The 25,638-nt window shown below is 42.3% G+C and overlaps 1 protein-coding gene across 3 annotated transcripts in view; it reads right to left on the bottom strand.

Moving 5' to 3' along the window:
* Positions 1-1,844: 1,844 nt before the first annotated feature.
* DOCK5 (dedicator of cytokinesis 5) overlaps positions 1,845-25,638 on the bottom strand; it is a 281,525-nt gene continuing 257,731 nt past the window's right edge. For all 3 annotated transcript variants that reach the window (XM_044940174.2, XM_044940173.2, XM_025281882.3), the window contains exons 46-52: positions 19,285-19,368; positions 18,320-18,457; positions 15,663-15,829; positions 9,760-9,928; positions 8,965-9,103; positions 7,473-7,576; positions 1,845-6,521 (exon numbers count right to left, since the gene is read on the bottom strand). In XM_044940174.2, coding sequence (XP_044796109.2) covers positions 6,417-6,521; positions 7,473-7,576; positions 8,965-9,103; positions 9,760-9,928; positions 15,663-15,829; positions 18,320-18,457; positions 19,285-19,368 — 906 coding nt within the window. In that variant the 3' untranslated portion in view covers positions 1,845-6,416. The remainder of the gene's footprint in view (positions 6,522-7,472; positions 7,577-8,964; positions 9,104-9,759; positions 9,929-15,662; positions 15,830-18,319; positions 18,458-19,284; positions 19,369-25,638) is intronic.

The raw sequence follows: 25,638 nt of genomic DNA, 5'->3' as shown, positions 1-25,638 counted from the left end.
TCAATTTCAGCTTCTTCAGTGTTACTGGTCGGGGAATAGACTTGAATTACCATGACATTGAATGGTTTGCCTTGGAAATGAACAGAGATCATTCTGTCGTTTTGGAGATTGCATCCAAGTACTGCATTTAGACTCATTTGTTGACTATGATGGCTACTCCATTTCTTCTAAGGGATTCCTGCCCACAGTAGTAGATATAACGGTCATCTGAGTTAAATTCACCCATTGTAGTCCATCTTAGTTCAGGGATTTCTAGAATGTTGATGTTCACTCTTGTCATCTCCTGTTTGACCACTTCCTATTTGCCTTGATTCATGGACCTAACATTCCACGTTCCTATGCAATATTGCTCTTCACAGCATTGAACCTTGCTTCTATCACCAGTCCCACCCACAACTGGGTGGTGTTTTTGCTTTGGCTCCATCCCTTCATTCTTTCTGGAGTTTTCTACAGTGATCTCCAGTAGCATCTTGGGCACCTACCAACCTGGGGAGTTCATCTTTCAGTTTTGTATCTTTTTGCCTTTTCATACTGTTCATGGGGTTCTCAAGGCAAGAATACTGAAGTGGTTTGCCATTCCCTTCTCCAGTGGACCACATTCTGTCAGACCTCTGCACCATGACCCATCCATCTTGGGTGGCCACACATGGCATGGCTTAGTCTCATTGAGTTAGACAAGGCTGTGGTCTGTGTGATCAGATTGGCTAGCTGTCTGTGTTTGTGGTTTCAGTTTGTCTGCCCTCTGATGCCCTCTGTGCCTACCGTCTTACTTGGGTTTCTCTTACCTTGGACGTGGGGCATTTCTTTACGGCTGCTCCAGTAAAGCGCAGCCACTGCTCCTTACCTTGGACGTGGGGTAGCTCCTCTTGGCCGCACTTCTGCTCCATCGCAGCCACCATGCTTCAAGACAGTGTGGTATTGGCACAAAAACAGAAATATAGACCAATGGAACAAGACAGAAAGCCCAGAAATAAACCCATGCACCTATGCGTATCTTATTTTTGTCAAAGGAGGAAAGAATATTCAATGGGGCAAAGACAGCCTCTTCAATAAATGTTGCTGGGAAAACTGGACAGCTACATGTAAAAGAATGAAACGAGAACACTTCCTAACACCACTGTGCTTATGCTCCAACTGTTTGTGACTCCATGATCCCTGCCAGGCTCCTCTGCCCATGGGATTCTCTAGGCAAGAATACTGGAGCAGGTTGCCATTTCCTACTCCAGGGAATCTTCCTTACTCAGGGATCAAACCCGTGTCTCTTTCTGTCCCCTGCATTGGTAGGAGGGTTCTTTACCACTAGTGCCACAACTATGCCTAATTATTTGTGGTGAATGAGTGAAGGAACAGGACTTATTGTATTAAATAGCTATCAGAAAACCATCAGCTCACATGCCATGGGATGAATGGGGTGTGGGTGGAGAAAGAACCAAACAGTGTGCAGTTTTGATTGCTTTTAGGCAAAGATGGTTCTGTGACCCCCACAGTACAAGTTTAAAACAAATAGGACCACCTGGAATGAAACGAGACCAAGAGAGACTGTTGAGTGTGATGCGTCAATAGGGAAATGTTCAGGAATGAAGTCATTTCATTAATAGTATAGTGAAGTCGCTCAGTCGTGTCCAACTCTGTGCAACCCCGTGGACTGTAGCCCACCAGGCTCCTCCGTCCATGGGATTCTCCAGGCAAGAATACTGGAATGGGTATCATTTCCTTCTCCAGAGGATCTTCCTGACCCAGGGATGGAACCTGGGCCTCCCGCATTGGAGGCAGACGCTTTAACCTCTGAGCCACCAGGGAAGCCCTAATTAATATAAGGGTAATAATCAACTAAATACACAAACTTTAAAATACATTTCCATTTTTAATTTAAAAAATAAATTACAGCAAATCTGAACAAAATGTTTTCTACTTCAGTGCATATCTTCTTACCCCTTTGTGTTTGAAACCCAACTAGTTCACACAATCAAGGCAACTGGGCTTTTGACAAAGTTTGGATGAACAATTCACAAAATGTGGCTAATGGATAAGTCTGGGATGCATAGAAAGCAGATAAGCCTTGGCTGGACTGTAAGCATCAGCCTGAAATCATGAACTTAAAAGGAAAACATTCTCCTTTTGTAGAGTAAAACTGATAATTCCACTCTCAACCCACCCAAAGGGCAACTTACCTTTTCCATTAACTTTACACTACTACTTAGTCATGAGGTAAGGATTTAAAAGCTTTGGAAGAGAAACTTAAGATTTCTTCTGACTCTCCACCCCTCTTTTTCATTCACTTAAAAGAAAGCTAGGCCTGAAAGGATTCTAAAATCATGTAACCTCAAATACACACACATATATATATACATGTATACATGTACTTTATATGAAGAAATTCAGGTTAAGGGCCAGGGACTGACCAAATTGACCTGCCAAATGAACACCCTTTATAAAGTCTTGTGTGTTGATAGTAGGGTTTTTTCCTTTCCTTTTCATTAAACCTGCAACATGACAGGAAGGACAGTACAAATGGAAGGGCCCTCTAAATGCGTTTGATAAATGACAGCAGATGCCAGGGAGACTTCCATATGGCTGGGAGAAGCCTGTGGCTCTCTGAGGTGGTAACTTGAGTGTACACTATTATCAAATTGGATTCATCTGTATACCTAAGATTTGTGACCTTAACTGTCTGAATGTTACACCTTAATTTCAAAACAAGAAATCACCCCATGACCCAAGGGCAAGGAGAGGGAAAGGAGTCTCCAAGCTTAGAATTAGAAAATGCGGCTTATAATCTCATATCCTGCTTGATCTCTGGCTCTGTCTTAGCGATCTGAGGGTGGCAGTTGTTTTTTTAATGGGTCTGACAGGGGAAAACAACTGTAATTTTGGAATCAAGGCATGAAGGTGGAGAAGGAGAAAGCAACCCCTGGCCCAGCACCTTATTTATGGCTTCCCTTAAGGCTAATGCCACTGTCTTGCCACTCCCATGACACACCACAATCCTCGTATCAGGGGCTGTTCCCTTTGAACACATTGGCTTGTCACAACCTGGGTGTTAGGACAGTGTCTGGCATTCAGTAAGAGTTTAATCTATGTTGCATGAAACGATTCTTGGAAAAAAAAAATTCAAAACAAGACAAGTCGCCCAGATGGAAAGAGAGATAGAGAGAGGGAAGAAAGGATTTCAGACAAAAATTCCATAAACCAACATCCACAAAGGTTGTGACGATTTGGGGGCTACTTCCAAGGGCTTTCAATACTTGAGTTCTTATCAAGGAAAATAAGGACCAGTTGCTTCTTCAGTATTTCGCCTACCTTTATGGTAATCCTAAAGCTTTGCAGCTTTCCTCTTTGACTTCAGGACAGACATTACTTAGGATCTTTTGTCAAACAGGACTCTTTCTGACCAAGAGTGAGTAGTCCAGTGTCCTCTGGGACCTCTTATTCACCACATGACCTGGAATCCTGTGTATTCAGGCAGGAGAGATCTAGGATTTGTGTGAATGTGGGAAGGGAATCTTATGGGAAAACGTTATGTCAAAAAAGGAAATGTACTTGGGCACTGGTCTATTGGATGTCCCTGTGTGCTCAGTCACATCTAACTCTTTGTGATCCCAGGGACTGTAGCCACCAGGCTTCTCTGTCCATAGGATTTTTCAGGCAAGAATACTAGAGCGGGTTGCCATCTCCTCCTCCAGGGGATCTATCTTCCTCAGAGATCAAATCCTTGTCTCCTGCGTCAGCAGACAGGTTCTGTACCACTGTGCCCCTTAGGAAGCCCCAACCTCTGACCAAAGGCCAGAACTTACAATGCACCCTTGTGACTTGAAAGGAACATGCTTCAGGTTTCTTTCTTTTGTGACATAGTTTACATCTTTCTATTTTAATGGGAGCATGTAAAGCTCATGAATCCCCTCCAGCCAGTCTGCCTCGCAACTTCTCAGAAGCTGCTCTGGGTTCCAGGTCAGCCCTGCAGATTGTCTCTTCCTCCTCTTCTCGTGCCACTTAAAATCAAGTCCAGATCTTTAAAAAAATTTTTTTTGGCCAAACTACATGGCATGTGGAACCTTAGTTCCCCAACCAGGGATCGAACCCACCCCTCCCTGCATTGGAAGGATGGAGTTTTAACCACTGGACCACCAAGGAAGTCCCCTGTCTTTGGATCTTGTTAACAATTTGTCCTTAGTAATGTATAAGATGCTACCTTTTAGAGAGGGACTGTTGTGTGCAGAACTAATCTGCACTCACCCTCCAAATTATCTTCTAAAAAAATAAAAATGAAGATCGATCATGCTTGTGGAGAGCTTCAAATATTATGTTGGCCCAGCAGACAAGAAAGGCCCACAGAGTGAGGATCTACTTCACAGAGTCAGCCTCACTTGAACCCCTGGCAGTCTGCGTGGGAGGGATGACCTCCATTTTGAAAGGTGAAAAAAGCTCAAGAGAATTTAAAATAATTCAAGGGGGTGTGCAAAGCTGAGAGAGGCCATAGCTGGGTTGATTCAACCCTGAACGGGTTACTTCCAGAGCCCTGGCTTCTTCACATCTTTCTGCTACGTCACATGCGGGTGTTCTGAGTGGAGCCAAAGAAAGAACACAGCACTAGCAAATATGCATTCTCATTTCTTCAGTGACCCTGGACACGTCTCAGAGGCTTTACTTCCCTGATGCTGTGATGAATTTACACGTCTCTCCTAGGAGTGGTGGTGAAACAGGCACCCAAAGAGGCAGGCAAGAAAAACCCAATTTTTGGAAGTTAACTCTCTCTCTCTCTCTCCTCTGTGTGTGCTCAGTCACTCAGTTGTGTCCGATTCCTAAGGGCTATAGCCACCAGGATCCTCTGTCCATGGGATTCTCCAGGCAAGGTTAGTGAAGCGGGTTGCCCTTTCCTTCTCCACAGAATCTTCCCGACCCAGGGATTGAACCCAAATCTCCTGTATCTCCTACACTGGCAGGCACATTCTTTTACCATTGACCCATCTGGGAAACCCCCCACCTCTCCTGGACCTCAAAGGCAAGGTGACCTGGCCAGGCTGCCGAAGAGTCCCTGGTGAGCATACCCACAGGCTGACCCAGGACATCCATACTCTAAATGTTTTCTATTTTTCCATAAAAAGCTAAGTAGTACAGAAATTATCTGGGACATTTCCACTGTTGTTCCAGCTAGGGGTAGGGACTGAAGAATTCATCAGGGTTGTCTTCTAGAGATGTTATCTAGGTATAAACTCAATGAGAAAGCTGGGTTATTAGTAAGAGTCTGTAGTAGAATTTTCTGTGTTTAGCCTCAATTTCCTTATCTACAAAATGGGGAGTGGGTGCTGGAGGACTTTTAAGGGCCTTCGAGCTCAAAAGGTCTTTAGTTCTGTGTGGCTGTTTACATATCTGCTGATAATATTTGATCCTCTGAATCACCCTGCCTTTTCTTCTGAAAAGAGGCCTGATGAGGGTATCATGAACACATCATCAAATCAATTAAACAATCAAGAAGGAATAAATAATCAACGAGAGATATTGCACTGTATTCTCCAGGATAAAATCAGGTTGCAGATGGGGGGCCACCAAACCATTCCAATGAGATCTCGAAGCAAAGCAGTTCAATTCAGGCTTCTAAGTCCCTTATATCCAGTGATCTGAGCTCCGAGGTAATAGAAGAAACTGTGCAAAAGTCAGAGTCTTGGGAGTCAGTGGTAGGAAGAGGTGACTGCTGTGCAGAGAGGACCGTTAGTTGGGAGTGTGGGGAACTCCTGGGAAGGTGGAGGGGGGCAGTTTAGGTGGGTGGGGGTGGGGGAAACAGAGGCGCTCAGGGCTCACGGTTGAGTCCACATTCTTTCAACGATGATAGCCATTCCTACTTGAAAGCAGCCAATCTCCATGAAAAAGATGTTCTTTCCCGCAAAAAAAAAAAAAAAAAAAAAAAAAAAAGCACAGGGAAACCTCAGAAAGATAGATAATTTTGGCTACCAAAGTACTTGATGTTGGTCTCTTCCAATAGGTTATATCACAGGGTGTGTCCACATGAGAAAACAATGTCTTAAGTACAGCTTTTGAGAAGCAAAGCAGGAAATTCCTCTAAGGAGTAGGTTTGTGAGGATTTTCCCACCACCAGCACCAACGAAGAACTTATCCAGGCTCCTGGAGACCCTGGTGGTTCTGTGCTGGAGGCTGAAATGTAATAATGGTGAGGGAGAAACACAGAAGTGGTCAACTCTGGAATTCCACATGGGTTGGAGGAGAAATGGCAGAGCTTCCAGGCATGGATCAAAAAGATGCTTTTGAAAAGATGAAACCAGTGTTGAGCTGGTGAACCTCAGTTCCAGATCAGGAAAGGAGGCCAGCAGGGACCCTGGGCAATGAGGACCCTGCTTCTCCAAGGCCAATTCCCAGGCATCCATGGTCCAGGTGCTCAGAGCTCCAGAGAGAGGATAAGATCCTTACTGGGATCCAGGCTCAAAAGAAAGGATGCCGGATTTCCGTACTTTTGGAGGTGGAGGGGGCGGGACTATGGCTTCTCTTCGGACAGGCAGTGGGGGTGCAATCTGTTGGGGTGGATACACAAAAGGAGACATGAGTCTTCCCTTTCTTCCTAATTTTGCCTTCTCCTCCACAATTCCAACATTCAGTGTTAGCTTAAAAGTGACCTGAGTTTATCTATAAAGCCTTTGCAAGGCAAAATTTTAGAGATATGACTAATTTAATCTCCCCCTTTTCCATTTTGGGTGTGTGTTGCTCAGTCGTGTGCAACTCTGTGACCCCATGGACTGTAGCCTGCCAGGTTCCTCTGCCCATGGAATTCTCCAGCCAAGAATAGTGGAGTAGGGTGCCATTCCCTTCTCCAGGGGATCTTCCTGACCCAGGAATTGAACCCAGGTCTTCTGCATTTCAGGCAGATTCTTTACCATCTCAGCCACCAAGGAAGCCTCCCCAAAATAGCATTACTATGTGTTCAGCCGTGTACGATCCTTTGCAGCCCCATGGACTATAGCCCACCAGGCTCCTCTGTCCATGGGATTCTCCAGGCAAGAGAACTAGAGTGAGGTGCTATTTCCTACTCCAGGGGATCTTTCTGACCCAGTGACCAAACCTGCATCTCTTGTGTCTCCTGCATTGCCAGGCATGTTCTTTACCACTAGCGCCACCTGGGAAGCCCATATGTATAGTAAGGGCTCAGTAAATATGTGTTGAATGAATAAAGGAAACCACGGGAGGCCCTTCCAGAATGACTATCCCTCATTCACTCAGGTATGAGTCAGAACTCCTGGCTTATTTCCCTCCTCTGGACCCAGGGTGAGGGCCCTTCAATCCAATGAAACATCTTCCTTCCCATTGAAAATGCCTCTCTCTTTCATCATTTCAGGAATGAATCAAAAACTGATCAGAGTGGCAAATCAATGGGACAACCTGCCTATTAAAAACCTGGGGAAATCCAAGGTTACATTCCCATGAGTGTGGGTGCTCCCCGGTCCCAGTGTCCACTGTCACCTTCCTACCTCTGTGGAATTCCTCTGGCTGCTCTCATAGGGCTTGCTTTTGGGGGGAGGGGGCGGTGGGACATTAGCCGTTGTCGGTCCATCTGTCTGCAACGATGGGGAGCCTGGAAATGACACAAAGTAGATGAAAGCAGAGAGATGAACTCACCAAGGAATCTCATGGCATTTCCGCTGGACACTGCCACCCTAAACCACCTGGTCAAACAAATCGCTAAGGTCACATTCTACAGTTTTTGTGGACAGAATGAAGACCTCTTACCCGCTGGGACACATGTAGCACCCTTCCTTCACCAGAAGGCGTCATGAGAAATTCTTAAGTAAAAATTTCATGTTTTGTTGAAGGGTGTCACTATTACACTGAAGATGAGAATATTTTCTAGAACTTAGGGTATTACTCTGTTCTCTGATATATCCCAAGTTCTTAGAAAAAAACATCTGTCACAAACTAGGTAGTTAATAAATACTGGTTATATTGGACTATTACAATTTATCATTTAAAGCAGCAGTCCCCAACCTTTTTGGCACTAGGGACTGGTTTTGTGGCAGACAACTTTTCCATGGACCGTGGTGGCGGGAAGGGTTCAGGATGATTCAAGCACATCACATTTATTATGCACTTTATTTCTATTATTATTCCATCAGCTCCATCTCAGATCATCAGGCATGAGATCCGAGAACTTACATACCCCTGATTTAAAGAGTGCAATATCTACTTCCTCCAGGAAACTGTGCCTGATTAACTCTGACGCTGGCTGACTACAGTCTCCTGTTTGGGGTGATGATCTATTCTTCCACTGCTCCTTTGTGTTAAGCGTCCTTGTACTTCATCTCAGGGCTTGTGTACTGCTGACTCCCCAAACCTGAGTGTAATTTGTCTATTTCTTATCCTTTCAGACCCTTCTCCACATAAAGCACATGGCTACTTGGCCAACAGTTCCTAAATTACTTCCTATCTAGTCCTAGTCCAATCGATCTCATTTATACCATCAGCACTGGAAAACGGGCAGTGAAACCCTGCGGTGCTCCCTGTACTGCTGCTAAGTCATGTCCGACTCTTTGTGATCAGAGAAGCTGTAGTCCGCCAGGATTCTCCATCCATGGAAATCTCCTAGATTTTCCAGACTAGAATACTGGAGTGGGTTGCCATTTCTTACTCCAGGGATTGAACTGGAGTTCCTACCTGGATTCCTACTCCCCACCCAGGGATTGAACCTGTGTCTCCTGTATTGGCAGGCGGATTCTTTACCATTGGGCCACTAGGAAAGCCCCACGGCTCCCTGTATAGAAAAGTTTAATGAGTCTTAGCAACCTAAGGACTCTGGCCAAACACTAATCTAACTGAATGACACCCATGACCACCAAACTGAACCAACTTGACTATGATCTCAGACCCCTTGTGGTTATTTTGATTAAAAATGGCCCAGATTCATAAACATACTCCATCACCTAGTGAAATAAGGGGTCTATAAGGGGTCTCTACAGGTAAACTTACTCAGGGCCCTGGTCGCTTTAGGAGTGAGTGGGGGTGGGCTCAGGGCTGTTGACTGTGGAGGTGAAGCTCCCGGAAATGGTGTCAGCCGATTGTCCGACAGCTGGAGACTCTTGGGTCTCTGTGATTTCTTGGTTGGGCTCTAGTGGAGGAGGGGGGAAACAAAGCAAAACATTGTCACTGTGAAGAGGGTCAAACTCATCAATACTCCTTAAACAACCCTGTCTGCATAGCAGAATCTTGTTAAAGGGCAAAATTCCAGGAGCCCTCTGTAAGTTTACCACACTAGCACATGGAGGGTACGAGGGTGAAGACACAAACAGGGAATCCCCGGTGCACAGACTATTTTCTGGCTAGCCAATGGGCTGTGTCATTTAGTTTGGAGATGAGCCACCCTGATTCTCAGGGATACCCGGTCCCACCACATTTAACAACATGATGTGGCTTATGGAAGAAAAAGTACTTTTTATTTTTTTTTAAAACTAAAAGAAGGGAAATGACAACGTTTGGATGGGCTTGTGGAACATGGTGGTGAGAACCACAACTCTAAGCATCAATCCACGTATTTTCACTGAGGGTAGATCTTGCGCCATTACTGATTTAGAGAGCTGGATCTCTGTACATGGTTTTCTCAGCACCATCTGAGATCTGAGCCCATCCTAGGCTGCTGTGTCCTGAGAAAGCATGACAGGCTTCAACCTAGTCACTCACAGGTATGATGTCAATGGTGAAAAGCCTGCCTACAGGGAACACGGTGGAAAACCTACAGTCATCTTGTTTTGGGTTTTTTGTTTTTACCATCAGATCAGGTTCTGGCACTTTCTCTGCGATGACCTGGGACTTGCTCAGACTCCAGTCTTTAATCTTGAACTTGCTCATCCGAGTCTCGCTCTCCTCTTTGAGGGACAGATCTTCCACTCTGGCCCCTGACGAGGCCCTGCGCTCCAAAAGTGGCTCCAGGATGGACCTATCAGGGGTGGGGAGGGAAGGATTGGGAGGCTGGCGTTAGTGGATGCAAACTAGTATACAGAGGCTGGATAAACAACACGGTCCTACTCTACAGCATAGGAAACTCTATTCAGTATCCTGTGATAAACCGTAATGGAAAAGACTACGAAAAAGAATATATATGATGTATAACCAAGTCACTTTGCAATACAGTAGAAATTAACACAACATTATAAATCAACTACATGTCAAAAAAACAAAAAAAAGACTGACCTGTCAGCTACAAACAAGGACAAAGTCAGAAAACACTGATCACCTGACAGTGAAAACTGATACCCAAAAAACCAGAGGATATGACTCTTCAACAGCACCTTAACCTGTGGCTTCCTTCTCAGGTTCTAAATCCGAACTTCCAACTGCCAACTGAACATCTCAAGGTCTACAAGTAAGAAATGAGGCCATCCAAGCACGTCAAGAAAATACTAGTGAATATTTATCTTATCACTTTTCACTTTCATGCATTGGAGAAGGAAATGGCAACCCACTCCAGTGTTCTTGCCTGGAGAATCCCAGGGATCAGGGAGCCTGGTGGGCTGCCGTCTATGGGGTCGCACAGAGTCGGACACGACTGAAGTGACTTAGCATAGGAAGTTAAGATCTTACTAAACTTATAGGTAAAGAGAGAGTTCATACAGTGAGAGATGAACAGGCAGTATTATATAGTGGATAAGAGCACAAGTCCTGGAGCCCTACAGCCTGCATTCAAATCTTACCTACATTTACTTGCTGGGTGACCTTGGGCAGATAATTTTTTCATACCTCAGTTTCCTTATCTGTAAAAATGGGGATAATAATAATATCTATCTCATAAGGTCATTAGGGCTTCCCTGGTGGCTTAGACAGTAAAGAATCTGCCTGCAGAGTGGGAGACCCAGGTTTGATCCCTGTGTTGGGAAGATCCCCTGCAGAAGGGAATCACTACCCAACTGCAGTATTCCTGCCTGGAGAATGCCATGGACAGAGGAGCCTGGTGGGCTACAGTCCATGGGGTCTCAAAGGGTCGGACACAACTGAGCAACTAATACTTTTTTCACTTTCAAAGGGTTATTACAAAATACTTACAACAGTACCTAGCAAATAGGTGCATGCATGCTCAGTATGTCCAACTCCTGGTGACCCCATGGACTGTAGCCCACCAGGCTCCTCTGTCCATGGAATTTCCCAGGCAAGAAACTGGAGTAGGTTTGCCATTTCCTTCTCCAGGGGATCTTCCTGACCCAGAGGTCGACTCTGTGTCTTTTTTGTCTCCTGCATTGGCTGGTGGATTCTTTACCACTGTGCCACCTGGGAAGCCCTAGCATATAGGAGAACTTCTCAAAAAAAATTTTTTTTTAATTACACTGACAAATTTTAAATGCCATAGTAAGAATCATGATTAGATGCTGATATACAGAGGGGAAGAATTTGATGAGAAACACGAGTGTCTAGAGAGATTTTGAAATATCTCTCCCTAAACTGCTTATCAGTTATAAAGGGAAAAATAGTAAGTATTATTTTAATTAAAAAAATTTTTTTTTGGCCACCCCATGTAGCACGTGGGATCCTAGTTCTCTGACCCGGGATCAAACCCACACCCTCTGTATTGGAGACACAGAGTCTTAACCTCTGGACTGACAGGGAAGTTCAATGATGTCTTCTTCCTCATTGGGCAAATGTGGGCAAGAGCAATAACCCACCTTGCCTGGGTCACAGCAAGAAGAGGACCCCAGTCATCTGCTCTGTGTTTACTGCCCTAATGGATCAGCAATTATGGGGTCTCTGGTTCTCAATAGCTAGTTGAAAAAAAAAATTTTTTTTAATGGGGCAGAGTTCAATTAAGAGAAGAGTCGTACCGAACAGAACAGAACTTCTACATGACTCTTTGAGACCCCATGGACTGTACCCCTCCAGGCACCTCTTCCCATGGTGATTCTCCAGGCAAGAATACTGGAATGGATTGTCATGCCCTTCTCCAGGAGATATTCCCAACCCAGGGATTGAACCCAGGTCTCCCGCATCGCATACAGATTCTTTACCATCTGAGCCACCAGGGAAGCCCTTCCACAAAGTAAGTAGTATCTCTTTAACAACATGACCGAAACCATAAAAGAGAAAAGCAAACCAGGTATTATTTAATCTTTAGGAATTTACAAGATTAAAAATAATCAAAATACCTAATATAAGTGAATATATTATGAAAAATGATATAGTCACTCATACATTTCATATGGCATTGCATATTAGTATTTGTGATAATACAGCAAGAATTATAAAGAATCTAAAAAAGACTGAATTTATGTATATGTAAAATTGAATCACTTTGTTGTCCATCTGAAACTAATACAACATTGTAAATTAACGATTCTCCAATAAAAATTAAAAAAAAAAAAAAATACCTCTCCTGAATAGGTCATACCTGCTTTTAGAAGTGCATCCTATACTCCATGTTAACCAAAAGGCTTAGAAATGATATGAGAATATATCTTAAGTGATCATAAAGCTAAATGTACACAAATACATGCTACTAATAATATAAATGCATTTTATATTGATACAACCTAAATGCTTTTATATTAAATTTATAATGAACTTTTATGATTATCTGTTTAGAGTGACACAGCTAAAATATCCCATTATAGGGAGAAGAATTAATTATGGCACATTCATATGCTGCAATGATAAACAGCCATCAAAAATGATGAAAAAAATCTTAATATTATATAGCACCATGGATAGTGCTTATAATAAAAAGACAAAGAGGAAAAGGCAAATTACCAAACTCTATCCATGTGATAATTGCAACTATGTAAAGATATCTATGTCAATGTAAAAGGATGGATAAATAATTTACGAAATAAAAAACATTTAATTTCCAGGTAGAAGACCATTTGAACAGGTTATTTTTGTGGTATGGCTATTATAGCATGGAATTAAAAGATTATAAATTAAGTTTTAAGTCAAAATATTTAACTTATATTCAACATTAAAATTCACAGTGATGTTAAGTATTCATCATTTATATAAAATTAAGCAGTAGGTCGCAAAACGGTACATCCAATGCTTTTCTATTTGAACACAATTATGAATTCACGCCTTTAAAATATTTTAAGTTTGATCACATGGAAAGGCACTCCACATTTCCAGTAAGGAAGGTTGAATATCAAAAAGCCATAAACTCAATCCATAAATGTAACATATCTCAATAAAAATAACAACAGGATTCTAAACAAGTTAATCCAAAAACAAGCACTGAGTAAAACTAGCCAGGCAAATTCTGAAAAAAGCTATTAGACACTTAAAACCCTTTAAGATATACAGTAAATAAGACTGAATTAGCAGAAGTGCATGAACCATATAGGTAGGTCTAAGAAATGGGGGGAAAGTCCATGAATAACCTGAAGAACATACTAGAATTTGAATTTTTTTTTTTTTTTTAAATAAGGAGGCCATTTCAAATCAGTAGAGAAAAGATGGTTTGCTCACTTAACATTATAGGCGAGCCAAGCATGGAAAAAAATTGGCTCTATACTTCATACCTTATAGTAGAATAAATTTAAAACAATCATGCTGCTGCTGCTAAGTCACTTCAGTCATGTCCGATTCTGCGCGACCCCATAGACGGCAGCCCACCAGGCTCCGCCGTCCCTGGGATTCTCCAGGCAAGAACACTGGAGTGGGTTGCCATTTCCTTCTCCAGTGCATGAAAGTGAAAAGTGAAAGTGAAGTCGCTCAGTCGTGTCCGATCCTCAGCGACCCCATGGACTGCAGCCTACCAGGCTCCTCCGTCCATAGGATTTTCTAGGCAAGAGTACTGGAGTGGGGTGCCATTGCCTTCTCCAAAAGAATCATATATTTTATTATAAATAGTGAAACTGTAAAATTAGTTTTTCATAGTCTTACAGTAGGGAAGGATTTTAACCATGATGTAAAATCCAGAAGTCATAAAATCAAGTATTAAGGTATTTGACTGCATTTAAACAAAAATCAGTGCAACTAAATAAAAATTTAGAAGCAAAGTCAAAAGACAAAAATCGGGGTAATATTTCAGCTCAACACAAAGGGCCAGAATCCAACAGAAAATGTACATGTGTAACCACAGTTCACAGAAAATAAAATACACACAAGCTACTAAACAAATGAAAAAAATGCTCAATTTCATACAAGAGAAAGAAAACCACAAGTGCAACAAAACACAGTCCCCACGCCAAGAAAACATTTCCACCTATCAGACTGGCAAAAATGAAAAGGCCTGATGATACACAATTTGGTGGCAAGGTGTGAGTGGCCAGGCACCCTTGCATATTGCTGGTGGGACTATAAATGGTTATAATCTCTGTGAAAGTCATTTCAGGAATAATTTTGAGAACTTCAGCTATATATGTTTAACAGTAATTTCACTTCTTAACTTTTTCTTATATTGATAAAATTAAATATTTACAAAGTAATTTTTTTCCATTCTTTTTTAAAATTATTTTTTATTGGATATAGGTGCTTTACAATGTTGTGTTAGTTTCTGCTGTACAGCAAAGTGAATCCGCTATTTGTATACATATATCCCCTTTTTCGGATTTCTTCCCAATTAGCTGACCACAGAGCACCGAGTAGAGTTCCCTGTGCTATACGGTAGATTCTCATTAGCTATCTATTTTATACATAGCATCAATAATGTGTATATGTCAATCCCAGTCTCCCTTCATCCCACCCCCAAAATAATATATATTGAAGATCATTCACTGCTATCACTACTGTGATAGTAAAAGGCTTAAATCAATCAAATGTCCATCAGGAAACAATGATGGAGTGTATTATGGTGTAGGTGTATCATGAGATATCTAACCTCAAAGAAAAGAGGAGGCTCTCTTTGTTCTGAAATGGAATGACTTCCAGATCTAGTAAGTGAAAAAAGCAAGGCAGATAGAGTATTATATACCACCATTTATAAATCAAAAACATGTGGGAAAGGATATATATTTAGGAACTGCTTCTGTACAGATAAAAAGCTTCCAACACAGGGGACATGAGTTCAATCCCTGGTCAGGGAATGAAAGAGCTACATGTCTAGCAGTGCAGCCAGAAAACACAACAAAACCTGAAGACAATATCACTGGCCTCTGGAGAGTGGTACCGATAAGCTGGGAGTCTGGGACTGATGGGAGATTTTTTTCATGATATACCCTTTCATACCTTTCAAATTTCATATGTGATTATATTTCCTATTCATGAAATAAATTTTTAAGTTATTTTTAAAAATTGAAATAATGAAGGATTTCTCCACTGGCCTACTGGTCAGGATTCCCAGCTTTCACTGCCATGGCCCAGGTTCAATCCCTGGGCAAGGAACTGAGATCCCATATGCCACCTGGTCCAGCCAAAAAAAATTTTAATTGAAATAATGAAAAACAAAAGGCAAGCAATAACTAGAAATTATTGTGAGACAAACTAGGATATGACTGGGTGGGTTGATAGGGTGTGACAGGATTATGGGTGATTTTTTTTTTCTATTCTTCATAACTGTTGTTAGTATCATGTAAATAATGATATTTCTCATGAGGAAGATGATGAGAAAGATCCCAAAACTAATAACCCAGGTACTGTGAGTTATTTTCCTATGAAGATGACATATCCACATTGACCAAGTTTCACTTGGGTGACCAAAGGCAAACATTAGGAAAGATTTACCCATCCTTCTTGGCAATTAGAGATCAAAGCCTTACCCATCAGATCCTGGTCTGGAAGGAGCGTTATCAGAGGAGTTAGAAGAGGTGGAGATCACAGAGGAAGCCACTGAGGTGATGGACAATCTCCGCAGTGTGGACGACATGATGTAGGGGATCATCACAGATCCTGTGCGGCTTTGCTTCCGGTCGGTCAAGTTGGGTGGCTGAAGGAGACATGACCCCTCATGGTTAGCTGGCCTGGAATTAAGCCCCTAGCAACTGGCGCAGCTCCCACTGGTTTATGGCCAGTCCCATCTGTGTCAGTGCTGGGACCCCATCCTGATATGTTGGTACCTGTGCTTCATTGGCTGTTAAATACTACAAATACTATATTCTTCTTCTGTAGTTGGAAAGATTTTATTGACATACTATTTTGCTTATTATGATATAATGAGATATTTTCAACTCTACATTTATTTTGTTAAAGTATAGTTGATTTACAATGTTGTTAAGCTTCTGATGTACAGCAAAGTGATTCAGATATATATATACACACACACACACACACATATATATAAATAAATTCATTGGAAGGACTGACGCTGAAGCTCCAATACTTTGGCCACCTGATGAGAAGAACTGACTCACTGGAAAAGACCCTAATGTGGGGTAAGACTGAAGGCAGGAGGAGAAGGGGACAATAGAGGATGAGATGGCTGGATGGCATCACCAACTCAATGGACATGAGTTTGAGCAGGCTCCGGGAGTTGGTAATGGACAGGGAGGCCTGGCGTGCTGCAGTCCATGGGGTCACAGAGTCAGAAACAACTGAGCGACTGAACTGACTGATATATATATATATATACACACACACACTATATATATATATACACACATACACACATACACACTATATATATATATATATTCTTTTCCATTATGGCTTATCACAGGATATTGAGTATAGTTTCCTGTGCTATACAGTAGGTCCTGGTTGTTTATCCATTCTACATATAATAATTTGCATGCATCTGCTAACCCCAAACTCCCAATCCATTCCTCCCTCACTCCCCTTTTGTAGTCCTCCCCTACTACCTTTTATTCTTAGTTACAGACACAACTTAGGTTAAACCTGCCTTGTTTCTAAGACTAGAGAAAAATTCACCCTCATTTTCTGTCAGTCCCATGAGAAGGGAAAACCCAAGATGTTCATTACCCATCAATAGGATAGCAAAACCCTTTGTCTGCTTCTCCAACTTAGCTTCTGAAAGAGGGCACTTAAAAAAACAAATACTGGAATAACAGAAGAGTTTAAGATTGAAACTATAAACCTAAAGCTTATCCTGGTGAATCTTAGGAAGTAAAGGAGCATGGATCTTCTGTCGTAAGACATGTCTTTGGTAGGACTGATTATCCCCATAGGCCACCATATCAAATCCAAATCTTAATACTGACTTGGGTCTAATAAAAACTAAATTCACTGAGTGAAAGCCAAGTCTTTGCCATCTAGGAATTTGTGTAAAAGACAAATGTTCCTAAAAGAAAACTGGCAGCAGGTTAGGAGGTAAATTCATAGGAAGGCCTGACTAAACACTTGGATGACTATGAGAGAGGATCAAAAAGACACTTGGGAGAAAAAGGAAATAGAGATGGAGGCGTGGGAATTGGGGAACAGCAATACATGAAAAGAAATTCAGAGCTACGATTTGAGGAAAGAGAGTTTTTAAAAATCTGGAGTTCAAGAATACATCTTTTGAAGAAAGTAGGATATGTTTAAAAAGGACAGCTAAATGAAGATGGAACCAAGCATACCATCAACTGTAGAAGAGAAAAGGTTGGCCCATGTACCCCTCCACCTAATTTCTTGGAAGGAAAAAAATAAAATTTTAGCTGTGAGAAATGTTAGGTTTACTCGCTAAGTTGTGTCCGACTCTTGTGACCCTGTGGACTGTAGCCTGCCAGGCTCCTCTGTCCATGGGATTTCCCAAGGAAGAATACTGGAATGGGTTGCTATTTCCTTCTCCAGGGGATTTTTCCAACCCAGGGATAGAACTCAGGCCTCCTGCATTGCAGGTGGATTCTTAACTGACTGAGCCACCAGCCAGAGTGAGAAATGTTACAACTGTCCTTAAAAAATCATGAAATCAGCTACATGCATTGTCAAATGTAACTCACAATTCTTTCTCCTCTTCAAAGGTGCAAAGGGTGTGAATATTTCACCAAAACAAAAAATAATATTAAAAAAAAAGATTAGGAAAAACTATGAGTTGGACTAGATAGGACACAAATAAGTAGAGTCTGGGATTAGGAAATTCCAGTTTCTAGTAGTGTGGTTTCCACAATGTGGTCCTTGGTCCCACAGCACCACCTGGTGCATGCTGGAAATGCCAATTCTTGGGCCTCACCCCAGACCAAGTGAATGAAAATCCCAGGGAACATGGCCCAGCAATCTGTGTCTTCGTGAGCCTTCCAGGTTGTTCTGATGGTCATTCAAGTTTGAGAACCACTGTCCTACACAACAGTTGAAGGTCATCAAGAACAAACCATGCCTTTCAGACCCGGCCCTCCCTCTCCCACCCTGTCTGTTCAAGCCATTCCTAGTCTACTTTGACTATTTTGGCATCTGAAAAAAGGATCAGTATCACAAACAGTAGAAGAGACTAGAAAAAGGTCAGGAATAAGAAAAGCTCATAGGCTGTTGAGACAAAGCCTACCAGTGTTATAACCCCGTAGCGCTTTTCCACTTTTTCCTTGAGTTCCCGGAAGCAGGAAGACAACCGGTCATGCAGTGGCTTCAGTTGCTCCGTCAGCTTCTCCCCATGGATGCGAATCCCCTCTGTCAGCAGAGGCATCTGGGGAAAAAGGCATGAGAGGAATGGGATGAGGTTTAGGAAGAGGGATGATTCAGATTTTGAGGCTGGGAGAGGATGGACGGTGGGGGTAGACAGGTCAACTGATAGACATAGAACAGATCAAATGAAAACGCTATTTCTTAGCACAGGGCTTGGGAACCAGATGCCCTTGGGTTAAAGACGCAGAGGCATTCACACACCTAGGACACAAGTAACCAGGGGACCAAGTAAGGCAAACCCACATGAGCCTGGGGACCTTTCTAGGCAGGGGCAACTGATAGGTGTCACCCTGGACTGACCTGTATGACTGCATTTCCTCCCACTGTTTACAGAGGTAATGAGAGACAGAAACTGAGACCAACAATTCTCAGATGGAAACACATGCCAGTAAATCAATTGGGGGAGCTTAATCTCCCTGCTAAGAAGACCACTCTCAACATTGTACCGTCTAATGAAATGCTCTTTCTGTGTCACTTTGCCAAATAAATAAGATAGGTTGTGATTCTAAGAGTTTAAATAAAAAAGGAACCCTAAATGGGGGCTTGTAATGGATGCCCCAGAGCAAGGGGTCTTCAACCTCTGGTCTAATGGCTGATAATCTGAGGTGGAGCTGATGTACTGATAAAAGGAATAAAGTGCACAATAAATGCAATGAGCTTGAATTATTCCAAAACTATCACTCCCAACCCCGATGTGAGGAGAAATTGTTGTCCACAGAACTGGTCCCTGGTGCCAAAAAGGTTGGGGATCGCTGCCCTAGAGAGTATCATGCAAGGCTGTCACCCAAGGAGCATGGAGTGCTGTACCCCCACCTTCCCTGGACATACCTGCAATGCTATTAGTCGCTTTAGCAGCTCAATCTTCTCCAGGTCTTCAGGATGCTCCTGCAAGTACTTATCTGTAAAAAATGCCTAAAAGGAGAGCATTGGCAAGTATTGATTAGAATGCATTCCTATCTGTATATGTGACCCTGAAAGGAAGGGGAAGGAAATGGGAAGGGGGGAAACATATCCTCTGTTCCTCCGGTGAACCAGGAATGATTAAGTAAACATAAATTCCATTCTTGGGATAGCCCTTAAACCACCAGAGTGGACAATTCAAAAAGGAATGGAGTATTTTGTAGTCTTTCTGGAATCATGCAATTCCTAGCAAGAGGACATTCTTAACCATAGCTACATACACACATCAAATCAACAGCACCAGCGGAGAATGTCATTCATTAAAATAAGTTCCCCAGAGAACTAAGAAAAGACCAAGTGACAATATCAAAAATTTGTTCATGAGACTAAATGCCTAGATTTATAAAAGAGCAAAAAATTAACAGGCTGAAGATGTGGCTGAGAGTTTTCCTGCCTTGCAGACTGTATCACAATTCCTGAAGACCTGCAAAAGTTTTAACACTTATACTCATCATCAATCTGAAAGGCTATTTTTAAGGAAAAAATGAGAAATGCTATAGATGTGGAATGGTTTTGAAAATATTAAGTGCAGGTAAATGCAGGTTGCATTTATTATGGTATTTCAAGACCACGTCACCCATGACATCATCAATAAACACTGATGTAATGGCCCTATGATAAGAAAATAAACCCAAATTCAACCTACAAACATAGGTGTTACATGCAAGACCATGTTAAAGACAGAATTCATTAGGGGAGAAACACCAAAGTCTGTGGTGAACATTTATGCTCCAACAGAGTTCCAAACTGGAGTTGTCTATTTCCTCCCTATACCATAACCATCATTTCTAAGAATGCTTTCAGAGATCTTCAAATTTCCCCCTTACTCTTTTCCTCCACTCCTTAGAAGGACCACCCCATTACATGAGATCCAAGAGTTCCAAAAACTGTAGGATACAGTTATAAAAGGGGTCAGCGCATTTTCTGTGGGAAACAGAGTATGTGCAATATTTTTCCTTGATTGGTTGAACTGTGTCCCCATCCCCAAGGCACAGGTTGAAGTCCTAAGCCTGGGACCTTGGGAAGTGACCTCATATGGTCACAGACTAACTGCAGAGGTCAAGATGAGGTCATATTAGAGTAGGAGGAACCCTTAGACACTGGTGTCTAACTGGTTTCCTTACAAGGAGGGGACATGAGAAGACAGATACCTATACACAGAGAGAACACCACGTGACGGGACAAGGAGAAGACAGTAGTCTATAAGGCAAGGGATGCCAAAAGTTGCCTGCAGGACTTCCTTGGTGGTCTTGTGGTTAACAATCTGCCTGCCAATGCAGGGGACATGGGTTCGATCCCTGGTTGGTGAAGATTCCACATGCTGCGAGGCAGCTAAGCTTATGCATCACAACTACTGAGCCCCTGCTCCAGAGCACAAGAGCTGCAACTGCTGACCTTACTAGCGCTACAACTATTGAAGCCCATGAGCCCTAGAGTCCACTCACCCCAACAAGAGAAGCCACCACAATGAGAAGTGCATGCACCACAACTAGAGAGTAGCTTCTGCTCTCCACAACTAGAGGAAAAGCCCTCGAAGCAACAAAGACTCAAGACAGCCAAAAATAAATCAATTTTTTTTTTTAATAAAGCAAAGGCAGCCAGTAGCCCACAGAAGCCAGGAGAGACGCAGGGAGCAGACTCATCTTCACAGGCCTCAGAGGGAACTGATGCTACAGACACCTTGCTTTCAGACTGTGAAGAAGTCAATCCCTATTGTTTTAAGCCATGCTGTTGGTGGTATTTTGTTATGGCAGCCCTAGGAAACGAATACGACAGAGAATATAAATGTATGGAATCCAAGAATCACAAAAAGGAAACGGGACATTTATGGGGCAGCTTGTTATAGCAGATTCATATTTAGAGGGATTATCAATCTAAATGAAGTATTTAAGTATTTGGTTAAATCTTCAGCCACCTTTCAAAATATATGTACTTGGGACTTCCCTGGTGGTCCAGTGGCTAAGACTCTGTGCTTCCAATAGAAGGAGCCCCATCTCCATCACTGGTCAGGGAACTGCAAGCTGCAACTAAAAAGATCCTGCATGCCACATCTAAGACCAGGCATAGCCAAATAAATAAATAATTTAAAAAATACATGTAGTTCGGGGCTTCCTTGATGGCTCAGTGGTAAAGAATCCACATGCCAATGCAGGAGGCCTGGGTTCAATCCCATGTCTGGGAAGATCCCACACGCCAGGGAACGACTAAGTTGGTGAGCCACAACTACTTAGCCTGTGCTCTAGAGCCCATGGGCCGCAACTACTGAAGCCTGCATGTCCTAGAGCCTGTCCTCCATGAAAAGAGAAGTCATTGCAACGAGAAACCTGAGAATCACCAACTAGAGAGTAGCCCCTACTCGCCACAATTAGAGAAAAGCCTGTACAGCAACAAAGACCCAGCACAGCCAAAAACAAATAAAATATTTAAAAAATACAGATAGTTTATATTTTTGAAAGGTTATTTTTTTTAACCTATAATACTCCCTAAAATTCCCAAAGCATCAGTTGAATCACGGATCACCAGAGCAAAGTGCTCTGAAATTAATTTTTCTAGCAGAGTCCTGCCTCACACCACAAAGGGCTGATAAATTACAGTAAATGGCTCCTAGGTCCCAATGACTAAGGCACTGATTAAAGAGCTGTGCTAAAATAGGTCACCTGTATCAAACTGGTAATGATGGAATTCCCAAATGACTGCAATAGCTCAAGGTGATCCATGAATTTACTCTTTTCTTATACTGAAAAATATACAAAGTCATATATATTAATGAAAAGTATAAACTACTGTTTTTGAAAAGTTCTTGAAATAAATTTGTTTATATATACTTCCTTTCTCTTTTCATTTTAATTTGAAGATGGTCATACTGGAAAAAAACTTCATATAAAATTATATAATAGTCACAACAATGAGGGCTTCCCTGGTGGCTCAGAGGGTAAAGAATGTGCCTGCAATGCGGGAAACTCAGGTTCAATTCCTGGGTTGGGAAGAACTCCTGGAGAAGGAAATGGCAACCAACTCCAGTATTCTTGTCTGGAGAATTTCCATGGACAGAGAAGCCTGGCGGCTACAGTCCATGGAGTCGCAAAGAGTTGGACATGACTGGGCCACTAAGCACAGCACAACGAGGCACAGACAAAGGCTGCTTGATTCCACTTACAGAAGATACCTGTAATCGTCAAATTCATGGAGTTAGAAAGTACACTGGTAGATGCCAGGGACCAGAGGATGTGGGGATGAGGAGTTAGTGTTTAATGGGGGACAGAGTTTCAGTTTAGAAAAGTGAAAAATTCAGCAGATGGATGATGGTGAGATGTAAATGTACTTAGTGCCACTGAACTGTACAGTTAAATATGGTTAAAATAGTATGTTTTATATTATTTGACTTTCACAATAAAAAAATTAAAATAAAATTATATAATAGTCACCAATATTGGCATATATAAATCAGAGTTTAGGGCGTTCTGAAAAAAAAAAGAATACTTGGAAAGACACATTAAAATTTGTGCCAGATAGCTAATAGGAAAAAACACACACTGAAATCATTATAGTATTTAAAAAATAGTATTGCCTTTTGGGTCCTAATATTGAATTCCATAGAAACACTTGAAATTATTACTGAACCCTCACATGGGCAAACTAGAATTGCTCTCTGGTTTTGAGTCCTTACTAGCTGCTGAGAATAATAAGACTAAAAAAGGCCGAGAGAAGAGAAAGGAAGAGAGGACAGAAGAAAAAAGATCTTTGCAACAACAGACCCAGAGCAGTGGGAAACCCAACTTATCAAGAACATTCAAATCACACGTTTCATCCCTAATAGGCAGAGAGAGACAGAAGAAAACTGACACTGATCAAGCCTCTACCACATGGCAGGTGCTGTAGAAAGTTTCTTACAGACAGGACGACTCCATTCCCCACATCGCTCTTGCCAGTTATGTATTTTCCTTACTTTTTCCAAATATGAAACCGGGGCTCAAGAGAAGCTAAGTATCTTGCCCAAGAACACACAGCAGCCAATGGAAAGCCAGAACTGGGTCACAGCAGTGACTGATTCTGAAGCCCCTCATCTTCCCAGGGCATTGGGTACAAATGTAAATACAGGAACCTGCACGCTGCAAACTTTCAAAGATGTGAACATGCATTCACATGTCCAATCACACGAGCTAGTTCGTGTGTCTGGTGTGCACTGTCATCTGCGTGCGTCCTCTACAGGTGGCCGTGCTTCTGTGTACTGTACTGTACAGAGTACACTAGTACAGGATCATCATTTGAAGCCCAGGATGTCTGGAAGCAAGTGTAAGACAGCTGTAATGTGGCGAGTACTACTATACTTTCAAGGTCCGTACTGTAAGATTAAAAACATTTTTCCTGTTTGTTTACATGTGTTATTTGTGTGAAAAGTATTATAAACCATTATAGTACTGTATAGCTGATTGTGTTAGTTGGGTACCTCGGCTACCTTTACTGGATTTAACAAAAAAATTGCATTCACACACATGCTCTTGGAATGGAACTTGTTCATATGTAGGGGACTTACTGTTAAGAGAATCAGCCCATTTAACCTCTGCTTGTACTTCCCATCTGTCTCCTTTTCTTCCCCCTCATTTTCTGTGCTACTCGACAGGGGTGTTACTTGTTATATTTATATTCAAGAAGCATTAGTCCCTCAGTCGTGTCCAACTCTTTGCAACCTCATGGATTGTAGCCCCCAAGGCTTCTCTGTCCATGGAATCCTCCAGGTGAGAATACTGGAATGGGTTGCCATTCCCTTTTCCAGGGGATTTTCCCAACTCGAGGATTCAATCCGGACCTCCTTCATTGCAGGCCGTCTTTACTGTCTAAGACACCCGGGGAAAAGTTTTCAGGAAGACTCCCAAATTATCTAGCCACTGAAACCACACCTAACAATTAAAAACCCTCTATTAATTATATATACTGAATGCATTCAGTTCAGTTCAGTTGCTCAGTCGTGTCTGACTCTTTGCGACCCCATGAATCACAGCACTTCAGGCCTCCCTGTCTATCACCAACTCCCAGAGTTCACTGAGACTCATGTTCATTGAGTCGGTGATGCCATCCAGCCATCTCATCCTCCGTCGTTCCCTTCTCCTCCTGCCCCCAATCCCTCCCAGCATCAGGGTCTTTTCCAATGAGTCAGTTCTTCGCATCAGGTGGCCAAAGTATTGGAGTTTCAGCTTCAGCATCAGTCCTTCCAGTGAACACCCAGGACTGATCTCCTTTAGGATGGACTGGTTGGATCTCCTTGCAGTCCAAGGGACTCTCAAGAGTCTTTTCCAACACCACAGTTCAAAAGCATCAATACTTTGGCACTCAGCTTTCTTTATAATCCAACTCTCACATCCATACATGACCACTGGAAAAACCATAGCCTTGACTAGACAGACCTTTGTTGGCAAAGTAATATCTCTGCTTTTGAATATGCTATCTAGGTTGGTCATAACTTTCCTTCCAAGGAGTAAGCGTCTTTTAATTTCATGGCTGCAGTCACTATCTGCAGTGATTTTGGAGGCCAAAAACATAAAGTCTGACACTGTTTCCACTGTTTCCCCATCTATTTCCCATGAAGTGATGGGACCGCATGCCATGATCTTAGTTTTCTGAATGTTGAGCTTTAAGCCAACTTTTTCACTCTCCTCTTTCACTTTCATCAAGAGGCTTTTTAGTTCCTCTTCACTTTCTGCCATAAGGGTGGTGTCGTCTGCATATCTGAGGTTATTAATATTTCTCCTGGCAATCTCGATTCCAGCTTGTGCTTCTTCCAGCCCAGCGTTTCTCATGATGTACTCTGCATATAAGTTAAATAAGCAGGGTGACAATATACAGCCTTGAGGTACTCCTTTTCCTATTTGGAACCAGTCTGTTGTTCCACGTCCAGTTCTAATTGTTACTTCTTGACCTGAATGACTGAATGCATTACCTCCAGTTAAATGGTGCTTCACCCAAACCCTATACAGTGGATTCCCACACGGTGAGCATTCCATTCATGCATTTCTAGAGTAACAGATAAGACTCTTTCTTGAACTAATTTAACTGTAGAGCCAGGGCCAGCATTTGTCCATGCAACCAATTGCACAACATGTCAGGGCAGGGATTCCTAGAATCTAGTTTCAAATAGAGTGTGGCTCTGTGTTTCCCACAGACGCTGCTTCCTTTCTAGGGCATCCTCAGGTCTAGAGTCCACTAGAAAGCTTTCTACCTTCCAGA

The sequence above is a fragment of the Bubalus bubalis genome, chromosome 3, assembly GCF_019923935.1.
Source record: "Bubalus bubalis isolate 160015118507 breed Murrah chromosome 3, NDDB_SH_1, whole genome shotgun sequence".
NCBI classification, from domain to species: domain Eukaryota; kingdom Metazoa; phylum Chordata; class Mammalia; order Artiodactyla; family Bovidae; genus Bubalus; species Bubalus bubalis.
The sequence above is the reverse complement of the archived record's forward strand: the minus strand, read 5'-3'. Positions and strand labels throughout refer to the sequence as shown.